At 40.2% G+C, this 13,125-nt stretch overlaps 1 protein-coding gene across 1 annotated transcript in view; it reads left to right on the forward strand.

Moving 5' to 3' along the window:
• The window catches only part of LOC115041216 (neural-cadherin), a 277,317-nt gene that overhangs the window by 128,236 nt on the left and 135,956 nt on the right, over positions 1 to 13,125 (forward strand). Inside the window, exons 9-15 of the mRNA XM_029498542.1 lie at positions 753 to 921; positions 1,780 to 1,950; positions 3,039 to 3,211; positions 4,897 to 5,064; positions 6,689 to 6,938; positions 10,586 to 10,713; positions 10,823 to 11,009. Coding sequence (XP_029354402.1) covers positions 753 to 921; positions 1,780 to 1,950; positions 3,039 to 3,211; positions 4,897 to 5,064; positions 6,689 to 6,938; positions 10,586 to 10,713; positions 10,823 to 11,009 — 1,246 coding nt within the window. The remainder of the gene's footprint in view (positions 1 to 752; positions 922 to 1,779; positions 1,951 to 3,038; positions 3,212 to 4,896; positions 5,065 to 6,688; positions 6,939 to 10,585; positions 10,714 to 10,822; positions 11,010 to 13,125) is intronic.

Here is a 13,125-nt window from a genome sequence, read left to right on the forward strand (position 1 = left end):
AAATTTACGTCATCCCCTCTCTGCTGTTTGTCTCTTTCAATACATCCCGTGTTCGATCAGCTTCTTTAACACTCGTCACTTTGACTAAGCTGAATAAATTGGCCTCCAGCTGAACTACAGCAATAATACTATCACACCAACACTTCAAAGTCAGACTTTAGTATTACGCTCAGGCAGTTGAATGGTCACTAAGGTGACAAAATTGCCTCATTCACTTTGCAATTTTTGTAACATCTCACTCTAATGTGCTTTTTTGAATGGAACTGAAGCTTTTTTTTTTTCTTTTTTTGGGAACTGTGCCAAAGGCTCTTTGTGATGTGTTGCACCCATCTCTCTTTTTGAATGGCCAGGACAAAACGATCAACAGATTTCATGTTTACTAAAGTGCTGGGGGTTCAGTGAGTACAACACAGAGCAGCTATTGAGCACCTATGGCTGAAGGGTACCAGGATATTTTTTAGCACCCAGAGAACCTAATTCCGCCGACTACCATTAACAGGCATATAGAGGGGACCCAGGGTTCTTACTTTGTTTCTGTATTTTTCCATTATTTTCTGTCAATGCTACATTTTTTTGTCCCCTGGATAGATGGTCTTTACTTTGTCTTTTCAAAATAGCATTCCACCTCCCACACAATCTTGCGTACTGTTTCAATAAATTGAGTATTGATCTAAGTTTCTCTGCACTTACATTGCTACAATCTTCTCTTCCTCCCAACTGTCCTGCCATACTCCCTGTCTCGTTCTCCTCAGTGCCAGCAGTACCGCGAGAGCACGTCAGTCCTTGAGAATCAGCCAGCAGGGACGTTTGTTCTGCAGGTTCATGCTGTGGATGCTGACGAGGGCTCCAATGGCAGGGTCACATACGGCTTCATGCACAAAGACTCCACTGTGCCTGCATTCAGCATACACCCCGACACTGGTACTGAAACACACACAAAGCCACTTCCTCACTTCCACGAACCAACAGATCTTTCATCACAGTGCAGAGCCTTTATTATGCTTTTTTCCCTCAGTATGCTGGATATGGCAAGCCATGCATGGTTTTCTACAAGTTTTTGAACCTAAGATATTGTAAACTGGATGAAATCTGCAGTATATAACAGCCATTCTGGGTTTTTGCGGCTAAAGGAAGGGGTCATAATTCAAGCCCTGTCTAATACGCCAATACAGAAGAATACATGCGCTTTCATCCCAATGGGAAGCCTCATGCAGGGCTTAATTTCATTGGAATAATCTTCACAAACCAGAAACCCAACAGAACTTTGTTCCCTTTTACGTGTTTTTAAATAACATTTCAGCTCATCTCAAAGTCTGGCCTGCTCTCATTTTAAAAACTAGTAGCAAAAAACACCTGCAAAGGCAATCAAAAGACCAAAAACTGCAGCTCTGAATGTGTATTTTCAAATTTACATGTACTTGGTCACATTGAAGTCTTTGGGATCTTCTCAAAAAAAAAAAAAAAAAAAAGGCAAAAACATTAATAGGCCTATGGGCTAAACAGCATCACCTTTTCAGTAGCAACAGTATTTTTAGTAAAGCAATCACTAACGTAATTTGTAAAATAAATAATAAAAATGATTATCTTTTGATTTGATGATAACTGCTCTTGAAAAATTCTCATGTCCTTTCCTAACTGTCCAGTCTTTAAAGTTTAGCCTCAAGGCAAACAGAGGAAATCATTTTAGTATTAAATTGAAAATGCTCTGGGGACATGAGAGCAGGCAGTGTTTGGGATGATTTAGCTGTCACATCAACCTTGTTATCTTTGTGTCTCTAGGAGTAATTGTGACAGCAAGGAAATTTGACCGTGAACACCAACGTGAGTACGCAGTGACGGTGACAGCCACTGACCAGGCAGCTGACCCACTGATTGGCATTTGTCAGCTCAATATCCTCATCCTGGACCAGAATGACAACAGTCCCAAGTTCGAGAACATCCGATATGAGTGTAAGTAGATATGCGCCTCACTTAGATCTGCAGGAGTCGTGACAGAGAGCTCATCCCACTAAACGTACAGTAAGACAACACAAGCAAATGGACAAGCTCAGGAAAACAACATTTCACTTCTTCAGAACAAAAATCAACTTGACTGCTTGACTTTTGGAAAGCATCTAGTCATCGGATGAGAAGTACACGTAGAAACTCATGGTACAAACTGTAAATGACAAATATGAAATTATAATATTTGGCTCCTTTTTACAAACATAACTGTGAAACACTTAAGAGTCAGTTGCACAGTATTAGCCTTTGTTGTCTAGTTTTAAATGTTTTTTATTCCATACAAATTATTCAAAATGTGTTATCCTATTCATAACGTACTGGTACAATATTCATTAATTTGTGTATTGTAAAAATTATAAAAATAATATTATACTATAAATTTCAACTTGGTGGCCATCAGACATAGCATTAACTCTGAATTACAAATGTGTGATTTAACCATTTCTAACCAAATCTGAATTGGGATGTGGTGCTCAAATAATGAGGGATTTTTCTTTTTTTTTTTTTTGTGTGGCCTTGTAAAGCTATATGAATTGACACATTGTCATCACATTGAAAGAAATCCCAATCAAGCCTAAATTACATTTGATGTTGCAGTTTACTTCTAATTTTCAGCATTGGCTATTTTGAAGAATAACAAACATGGAAATTAATTGACTTTTTTAATTTTTGTGATATAATGATGGATTAATTTAAATAACTAAGCCATGAATTAATTATGTGTGTTGATCAGGTTTTATTGTCCACTATTGTATGATTTGGAGCACATTTCTATGCCTTCTTTGTTTACAGGGTGCTTCTTTGTGCAGTATATGTGTTGTCAAATGGGTGAATGTGTTAGCTAATTACATCACACTTTAGTTGTTAACTGCAGTTTTTTTAAATGTGCTGTCAGAGGGGTGACATTTTTTTTCTTCATTTGTTTGTGTTTTCTAAAGTTGCAGCACATTGACCAGACAATTTCAAGAGACAGCAAATTAAAGCTCCACATACTTAACCACTAAGGCATAAACAACACTTTTTCTTCTCTGTAGACTTCCTTCGAGAGGATACCATGATCGGGACTAGCTTCTTGCGGGTGGCAGCTCATGATGACGACTTTGGTACCAACGCCGCCATCACGTACTCCATGTCCACTGAACAGCCGGAATACCTCAGGGTCAACCCCCTGACAGGCTGGGTGTATGTAAACCAGCCCATCTCTCAGGTAAACACACCTATCAAATAATAATTAACACTGAGCTTACTGTTTGAAAGATTACATAATGTTGTTTATGTACAGGGCTTTGGAGCTCTTGCTGTCAAATAAGCAAATCGATGGTTTGTCTGTTTGTATTTTTTATTGGGTATCATTGAGAGTAATCATGCTCATAGGATCACTCGGAAGAGCACAAAAGCACTTCAAGGAAATAATGCAATTTCATAATTCAGGTTAAAATTCTACATGATGCTAGCATTAGACTTAAGGCTGCAACCAAACAGTACGCAGCCAGAAATACATTTGTATTGGTTTTAAGTACTTAAATGCTGACAGCAAGAAACCAGAAGTCGAGTGTTTGGTAGCAGACACCCAACCAAAATAAGTGACAATGTCTTCGCTGAAGCCTTTTCTTTGGCATCAGCAAAACCCTGCTGATTTCATTTTTCTTTTCCCCCTCACTTCACTGCCTCCAACCTTTTGCTTCACCACTGGCACGAAAAACAATCTTGGCAGGAACATGAACAGGCAATAGAGGAAATGGTCATGTAGCGTGCACAATAGAAAGCCCTTCCTCAGATGAGTGCCACGATGATAAAAGCCCAAAAAGCAACAGCTCACCATTTTCCTGTGCAAAGATAAGAATGAATATCTGTATACTCAGCACCTGTTGGCATCTTTCACTCTCACTTGGCAGCATGCCAGTACTTTTGCTTTGGAGAATAGTGTAGTAGAACATATCCTTTCTCATATCCATTCTCATTACAACATGGATATGTCGTAATGAGAATGACTGCATAAAGTATAATACACATGCCGGCACTGCCCACATGCTTTTTCCATTTCTTGGACAGTCTTAGCTGACTCATTTGCTAACAGCAAAGATTAATTTTTAAAACTGCATAACTGCAAAAACACTTTGATTCAAGTTAAATGCCATTTAGCTTAAATTATTTTACTATTTCCAACAATATTAGCATGGAAGTGTTTTTGTTTTCTCACAATTGGACCTAATTAAAAAAAAAAAAAGTCATATAAGTGTCTCAGCCTCTGTGTGAGACTCGGCACTTGGCACTTTGTGTTTTTGTATTTGTATATCTCACTGAGCACAGTTCTCTCTGAGTGGAAGGTATAGTTGCAGCATCATTGGTGGAGCAGCACTGTGCTGGTTGGGTGTCAGGTCTGTTTACAGTGTTGAAAGAGTACTGAAAGAGTTTGTGTTTACCTATTGCTGTGTTAATGCCAAATACAGGCAGAACAGATAAATACCTTTAACTGGAGTGGAGGCATTTGACCTTGGTTTTTGATTGCTGATTGTCCATATTGACATGAATTACACCAGTCAGGGTTTAAGGGGTCTTAGTGGGTCAAGGGTGTGATAATTGTCTTTACTCACAATTTTTTTTTGATTACAGTGGCCATAGCTAATTGTAAGGCTCCTCCACATTGGGCTATGACCTACAAATCAATAAAATTATACTTATTATGTATTTCTGTTTCTTATATGAATGCATTCTGCTTTCAGTTTCCTCCTGCACAGGACTTTGGAAAATTGACTGCTTGTTTCAGTCAGTGTGATCTAGATGTGCAATGCTTATAGAAAGCATAGTTATAGCTGTGTCAGATTTACATACAATCAAGTGATGTTCTTGCCTTTTCTGCACTTCTTCATCTGTGCCAACCTCCTGCCACAGAGGACCTACATCAGCAGGCAAATCATGGCCACGGACGGGGGCAACCGGAGCAGCTCAGTGGAGCTGGCTGTCACCATCACCAATGTGAAGAATCAGCCTCCACAGTGGGAGAAAGACAGCTACAGCGTGGTCATACCGGAAAACACTGTTCGGGACACACCTATCGTGGTACATTGGGATGGGGTGTGGTGTTTGCAAAGCACAGGAAACAGATGCACAAACACTAAAGCATGCATTCCCAGTAAACACAATGGAGGAGTACGTGCTCACTTTCAAAAAATGAAGTGTTTTCATGGATATCCTTTGACACCTTGGAGGGGAAGGGGGCTGCAGGGCAGAGACACATGCCTAGTCTAAAGACCTTAACTCCAACCATAAAAGACAGCATGGCTGCCTTTGAACCTTCTATTATAACTTCTGTAAACTTCTATAATATCTACAAACTGTAATATAATATTCTATAAACTTCTATATCTATTTTAATTCAACACAAAAACAACAATGTTTGACATCTGGGTGTACAGAGATAAGGAAATGTGGAGATGTGTGGAGAGATGTTTGTTGCTCACCAACATATCAATCCCGTTCCTCTCTCACAACAAAAACAAAAAACAAAAAAACAAGCATATTTCATAGTGTGTCTAACATTAAAAAACACTCTGGATTCCATCGATGAGGCTTTATTAATTTGTAATTCAAAAGAATCCTATTGGTTGGATTTGTTGTTCCTACACATTGCATATTTCATGCCACTAACACACTTTCAAATAATCAACAGTATTTTGCCATGATTCCTTGAAAGCGATTAAGTGCATTAAGTTTGCTGAAGAATACAAATAACCCAAAATGGAAAAGACAAAAGAGAGCTCTTTATCAAGAAATATATGCATGCGTTTAATTGTCCTTGTGAGAGACGCTGATAACAGCAGTGAGGAAGACAGAAGCTTAGGTCCCTGCAGTACAATGTATTAATGGAGATAGCAGATCAGCGTTGGTTTGACTGCTATTCAGAGATGCAGTGACTCTCAGCGGGTCGTAATAGTTCCACAGTGGAAATTTGAGGGTTTTATGGCTTAGATCAGCGCATACAGTCGTCAGCCATGTTTGTCTGTTCTGCATGACTAATAGGGTGTCTCATTACTGTAGATGCCTTGCTCTGCAGGTTGAATGGATACAGCTAGGTCACCCGTAGGAAAGCCACATCTTGTCCGAGTTGACATATTTGATTTTAATTGGGGTGTGTGTGTGGCATTGGCTTTGGGTAGCCTTTCCTTAATTAGTTGAGGAAGAATGTATGATTAAGAGCAGAGAGCCCATTTGATCCCACAGGATTTTAGTGGGATGTTGTTCAGTCTAACAGCATGAGACTTATTGCCTTTAGTCAAGACTTTGGACTCCATTATTAGTAGCTATAAAGCACTTTTTCTCATTTAAGCAGATAATTTATCACCAGTTACACTGTACACTTCCATTGAAGCTCAGCAGCAGCTGCCTTCACTGTTTTTCCACCTTTCAGGAATAATAATTAGAGAATTTCTCAATTTGAAAATGCAAACAGTTTTTAGGACCACTCAATCAACAAAGTGATCATGGCAAAATTTATTCCAAAAGAGAACATTTAACAGCTACATGTTATGAGCGATGGGGATCATGCTTTATTTTTTACTGGCAGCAGTACCAGACCATCACAAAAAAATTCCCAAATGCAAGTGTAAATAAAGCCATTATCCCATCACAGTGAAATGCTTCACCTTCACTGTTAAACACTCTCCTCTACTCTGTTTTTAAACAGACCATCAAAGCCACATCCCCGCTTGGGGACCCAAGGGTGACTTACAATTTGGAGGACGGCATGGTTCCAGAGACCAACATGCCAGTTCGCTTCTATCTGACCCCCAACCGAGAGGACGGGTCAGCCTCCATCCTAGTCGCAGAACCGCTGGACTACGAGACCACCAGGAACTTCATGCTGCGAGTTCGAGCTCAGAACGTTGCTGCTGTACCACTAGCAGCCTTCACCATGGTCTATGTCAATGTCACAGGTGGGCTGTCTTCTAATTTAGATTTGTTTTTCCAGTACCCATTCTCAGATCATCAGCAGTTTTTTGATTTTACAGTAAAGTCACTAAAATCAGAGAGATCATTTGGGGTATTTGCTCTGGGGTTTCATCAAGTCACTGTTGCTGCTTTCTGAAAGAACGCTTATTTTTGGTATCAGTCATTCCCTATGAGCCCTTTGGTCTTCTTTGGCCACTGTGTTCCTTCAGCGAATGTGCTCCAGCATCAACAGATCCACCCAACCATCTACACACTGCTCTCAACAGATTCCTGAATCCTGTCAGATTAGTGACGCCTCTCTGTCTTCAGGAAGCTCTTGAAACTAGCCCTCATTATGCACTGTACTTTTTATATGATACCCTGCACTTATTAAATCAATGTACCACTTGACCAAGGCCTTCTACTACACTGAAGTTGTAGTGACGTCTCTCCCTTGTGAGTTATTTTGGATGAAAGTGTCTGCCAAATGAGTAATGTTGTGTGGGATCACATAGTCACCTGGAGCAGATATGGATTGGTACTCCTGTGGATGGAGTCGGCAGAACAGAAAAAAAAGTTGAAGCCACAACTTGTTTAACAGTAGGATAAAGTGCTGAAAATATTCCAAATAAAAAGAACACTTCATCAGATATTTCCTTCAGTTGGCCAGTATTTTCTGAAAGAGGCTGAAACACTTTTTATTTTGGTGAATTTTCAAAGCGGGAGCACAGGTGAAACACTGACTATAGATCCTCACAGAGCCAGCCAAACATCAACTGTCGCTTTAAGAGAATGGGAGACAAATTGAATGTTTGACTCTCCGGCTTTTGATTTTGGGGTACAAACTAATGGATGAGCGAAATTGAGTCAGCGTGATTAATTTGCAAGATGGGCTGTAATGGACTTTTAGAGTATTTATAACATGAAAGGGACAACCTCACCAACAGTCAAAAGTGGCATCAAGCACTCTGCTCATTGAAAAGCTGGAGCGGCCTCAGAGCCAGTTAAAGTCTCAGCCCATATATTACATAAGTGCCGACCCTGAAAATGTTTCTGATATGCGTATCAGTTTTTACTATTATCACATAGACTAAAAAATGTTGTACCCACAGACCTTGTCACAATATTAATTGTCTCTAAACTGCTTGTATAACACACATAAGTTTGACAACCCAGGCTGCGTAGAACTATTGGAAAGAAGACAAGGGTCAGACATATGGTGACACTCTCAAAGACTGATTGCGTTGTAATTTTCCATTTGATGCTTTTAAGGCTTGGATTCTAAAGCCACACAGATCCAAATTATTTGCAGAGCACTCCAGCTGTTGTGCGTTTGATGAGCCTATGAGTCCATGTCCTCACAGGCTCAGAGCAGCAGAGTTGTTTTTCTTCTTCTCTCAGTCTTTCTCAGTTTTGTATCACTCTGTATTTTGTCCACCAATATTGTATGGCCCTTGTGACCATGAGTACTAGTGTCACCAGTCTGTGCTCAGCCCCCCGGCTTACGTTGCAATTGTCACTGCTTAACATGTTGCCAGCCCCTGACCTTGTGCTTCAAAATAACTCACATGCACATTACCCCACATGCCCCACAGTTCCCCCAACTTTAATCGGCTCCTTACATACACACACACGCACTTACCCCATGCAATTGAATTGGTCTTAATCCAGGGAAAAATAATTAATTCACACAGACCCTCTGCCTTCTCACTGCTCTCTGTCCCTCTCCCAACTCCCCTGTCTCCTCCTCTTGTTCACCCCTCCTTTCCCTTATCCATCTAAATAAGAAAGCTCTTTGACTCTTTCAGAGGCAATGCAGCTGAGGGAGGGATGGAGGTCTGCAATGGTTTTAAATCCCTATTTTTAATTCATAGCTTAAGATATTTCCTTGCCTTTAGAATAGAGAATAAAGGCAAGTTAAAAAAGGCACATGGAGCAGCATCAGATTTCATGTGTTGCTTTATTCACATCATTTCAGTGAGGCATTTTGGCTTTCATTCAACTATGTTAAAATCTTGCTATTCAGGCTACTCAGCCCTTGTTGCTGCTACCTGCTCTGACCTTTGTCTTGAAGCCTAAAAGAACTTATCTAAAACCGCAACAGCAAAAATGGCATTGACATGTCAGTTGTCAGGGCTACGGTAAATATGTGGAGTCACATGAGTCAATAGGTTAGCACACTCTTATCATGTTGCCCATCATGTTGCTCAGCATTATATGATATATAGATTCGCTGCCTTAGTCCAGCAGCTGCAGCCTTGGATACACAGATAAAGGTGCAATATCAAGAGACGGTGCTGGGAGGATTTAAGCACCAATAGAAAACAGCATTGATAGAAATTGTCGGTTGTTTTCTTGTAGCGTTCCACTGATTTAGTTAAGACTGCAAAGTAGAATTTGAAGAAAACACTGCCTACATCAGTTAATCACATTCAGATGCACAAAGGTGTTTATTTTAGCCTTTGTAGCAATATCAGCGCAACAGAAAAGTTTGGTCACAGAAGATCAGGTTATTATAGGGAGATGAGAAATACACAAATGATCCAAATGTTGAAGGGCATTACATTCAAATGTAAAATGTGACATACAGTGCAGCAAGGCCTGGATGAAATGTGCAGTGTGCTGTTGGCATTGCCCTGAACCCTCCCGGTGCATTCTGGTCCAAATACTGAAAGACTTTTGCATAATCATTTAGACACATGAACAAAAAAGTGAAATAATCTAGGATTTGGATAGTTTTAGCTCCAGGCAGTGTTTAATATAATTTTAGCAACATCTCTTAGTTGCAGGGAAGCAAGAAATAGTCAGGGACTGAACCAGAACAGACAGTCTCATTACCAGTGATCAGAGGACAGTGGGCAGAAGACAGAAGTATTTTTGGTGGCAGAACATTTAGATTAGATGAGGGCAGATGGATTTGAGGCTCAATATCAAGTCATTCATTTAATTAAATGAAGGTAAATTGATTAAACAGAGCTGATGCGGGGGTCAGCAACAGGTAAAGAAGAATTAGCAGGCTAATTAAAGGACTTGCATGCATTTTTTCAACAAAGTAGTTTCAGAGGGGCTGACATTCAGGTCATTCGAAAGGTCTGCTTTTGCTGCTGGATTCTATTAGAAATCTAGATTTTTGCTTTTTGAAATGAGATGATACATACTGTTTCAGAATGAAATGATTAATATACAAACTGTGGCCCACGTGGACACCACAGTCCAGTATGGCTCAGATGTTGGAATAAAATCTGAAAAATAAATTCTATGGTTTGGCCAGTGATGAATATCAAAGCAGCAACTGGCTTGTACTAGAACCTGTGTTGAAAGCTGTCTGTTTTAAAAATGTATGTTTGCTCCTATATACTGTCTAACCACTCTTAATCCAAAAGAAAAAAGTTAAGCAAAATAACAGGACAAAGCTAAAATAAAAATTGCTACTTATGATATCACTTGTCACAATCTATTATTGTAATTGATAACTTCAGCGCCAAAAATTACTCTGTAATAAACAATCCAGATGGATGTAACTACCCTGTGCTACAGGCAATTCAGGCTTTGCAAGGAGCCCATCAATCATCTCTGATGAATCAATCAGATAATGCAAAAATGAATTTTCAGAATACCCACTCTCTCGCTTTCTCTCCTCTTCCCTCTCCAGATGTAAATGATAATGTCCCGTTTTTTACTTCCTCCATCTATGAGGCCTCGGTCACGGAGGGGGCAGAATCGGGAACGCTGGTTTTCCAGGTCTCGGCCAATGACCTAGACCTCGGTCTCAATGGCAAGGTGAAACCAGTCAAGTAGTAAATATGCAAATTTCCAGTAATTACTCAAATGTTCTGTACTTGACCTTCAGTATGATTGTGTCTAATCCAACCCGGGCCCCATCCACCAGATATCCTACTCCCTCCTGGAGGATCGCAGTGGGGACCACCAGTACTTCCGTATTGAGCCTGAGCTTGGATTCATCTACACCCAGACTGTGTTTGACCGCGAGACCAAAAGCTCCTACCTTCTGGAGGTGCAGTCTGTGGATGGCTGGGAGTCTGCACGGCCTGGCAAACATGGGCAGCCCAACTCAGGTAAGACTGACACTACACAGATCCTTCAATTCAGCTGACAGTTCAGTTCTGACTGCTGAGGTGCTTGTGTCGCGTGTCTATTGAGACTTGTAAAAGCTGTCAAGAAGACAAGAAGAGGCAGAATTCCTTAGCTAACTGTATTAAACCTGACAGATAAAGATAAAGAAAAGCTGCAGTGCACAGAGGTATTCTTATATACATACATATATATATATTTATTGTGAAATATAAATAACTGTTCAATTCCAACTATTTAGGCTAAAATGTACCTGAATTTTTGAAGGTGTGAGAAAATTATTCTCATTCAGCCACAAGAAGGTTTGTGAGGATGGAAAGTGGTGTCAGTTTCCTTCAACATAAAATCTGGGAAAAATTTTGATACATGAGGCTGCTTTCAATATACATATACATGTTTCAATAGCACTGAAATCATTAGACTGAACTAAAATATGATTATAATAAATCAGGTGCCTTTTATAGAAATAACCACCCAAAACAAAACACAAATGAAGTCATCCATTCTTTAAATTATTGAATATTTACAATCACTCCCTCCAATGCATTCTAGCCTGAATATTGTAAGACGGGACACACATGGGGGGAGATGCTGTAAGGACCTTGGGACTTGAGGAGCTGCCATTTACTTACTGACAAATAGCTGTGAAGTTCACATACATAGCCGCCTTGGCCACAGCTGCACCATCAAAGTCTCACTCTGCTTCAGAGTCTATGCCATTAATGTTAAGTCAGAGTGTAAATTGCTTGCTTATTGCTGCTGCAGTCTCTCAATGATGAGAAGGAAATACACTGCAGGCTGAGTTTCCACATGCATGTAATGCATGCAAGATCATAACTGAGTTTTTCATGATGGACGACTTAACAATCACACATCAGGAATAGATGAGATAAGATAAGACGCATCCTTATTTATCCTCCATGGAGGAAATTTATAACTACGGGGTGAATGTATGTTAACAGATTAAATAAAAAAAGGAACAGAATTGAGAATAAATAAGATAAAAATAGGACTAGCCAACTATATACAGACACAAAGATGATCAAAGCGCTCAGGATTATGTTGCATAAGCATCCAAAATCTGCTGCTCTTCTCTCAACTCAACAAACCCTTTATCAATGGTCACAACCCACAAAAAAAGCCAGAAACTATAGGTAACGCATCCAATAGTGAAGCCGGTGTGGTCTGTATATCGTATCATGAATGCCAACATTTCATCTGAAATGAGACTTAAGAAAAGATATTTCTTTCCACTTGGGTCTAGTTCTAATCAATGACTATTTCAAGCTTTAACTGGGCAAACACTGCTTTCCATGACAGGCTGTCACTGTCTAACCAGAACAAATAGGAAAAGAAATCAAACTAGATCAAGAATATCTTTAAACTTTTCTCTTAACTGGAGCTAAAAGGCTTAACCAAACCAATGTTTGGAACTTTGCATTCAGGCAGGTCATGTTTTCCCATGAGTGGCCCGATTAGTGAGGTGTGATTCATTACTCCAAACTAGACATCCCAGTGCTCCAGAGTCCAGTCACAGGTCTGCTTTACACCTGTCCAACTAAGGCTTGGCATTGCACACAGTGACCTTCGCCTGGTGTTCCGCAGCTCAGTCATTGACATCCATGTCATGAGGCTCCCCTCAGCCCAGTCTTGTGCTAATGCCGTTTCCTGAGGCAGTTTGGATCACTTCAGGCTGTCAGCCAGCCCTTTGCTGTGAGCTCGTTTGGTTTCTCGCCTCGCCACTGAAATGTCATGGACTTTGATGAAGAGACATATTGGAAACTTGATGTCCTTTAACACCCCCCACATCAAAAGTCAATGAGCAAACAGGGAGCAAATGATTGTAACTTTTCATTTCCTGGCTCTATATATATATATATATATAAATTTTTGGTTTTTGTTATTTTTTGCACCTCTTGCGAAAAACCCCCTAAACCACATACTTCATATAAGGTATCTTTTAATGCTGGTGTAGCACGGTGGCATAGTGGTTAGCGCTGTTGCCCCACAGGAGGAAGGTTGCGGGTTCAGCCTGGGGCCTTCCTATGTGGAGTTTGCATCTACAGTAGCTTGTGTGGGTTTCCTCCAGGTGCTCCGGTT

The sequence above is a fragment of the Echeneis naucrates genome, chromosome 3 (assembly GCF_900963305.1).
Source record: "Echeneis naucrates chromosome 3, fEcheNa1.1, whole genome shotgun sequence".
NCBI classification, from domain to species: Eukaryota; Metazoa; Chordata; class Actinopteri; order Carangiformes; family Echeneidae; genus Echeneis; species Echeneis naucrates.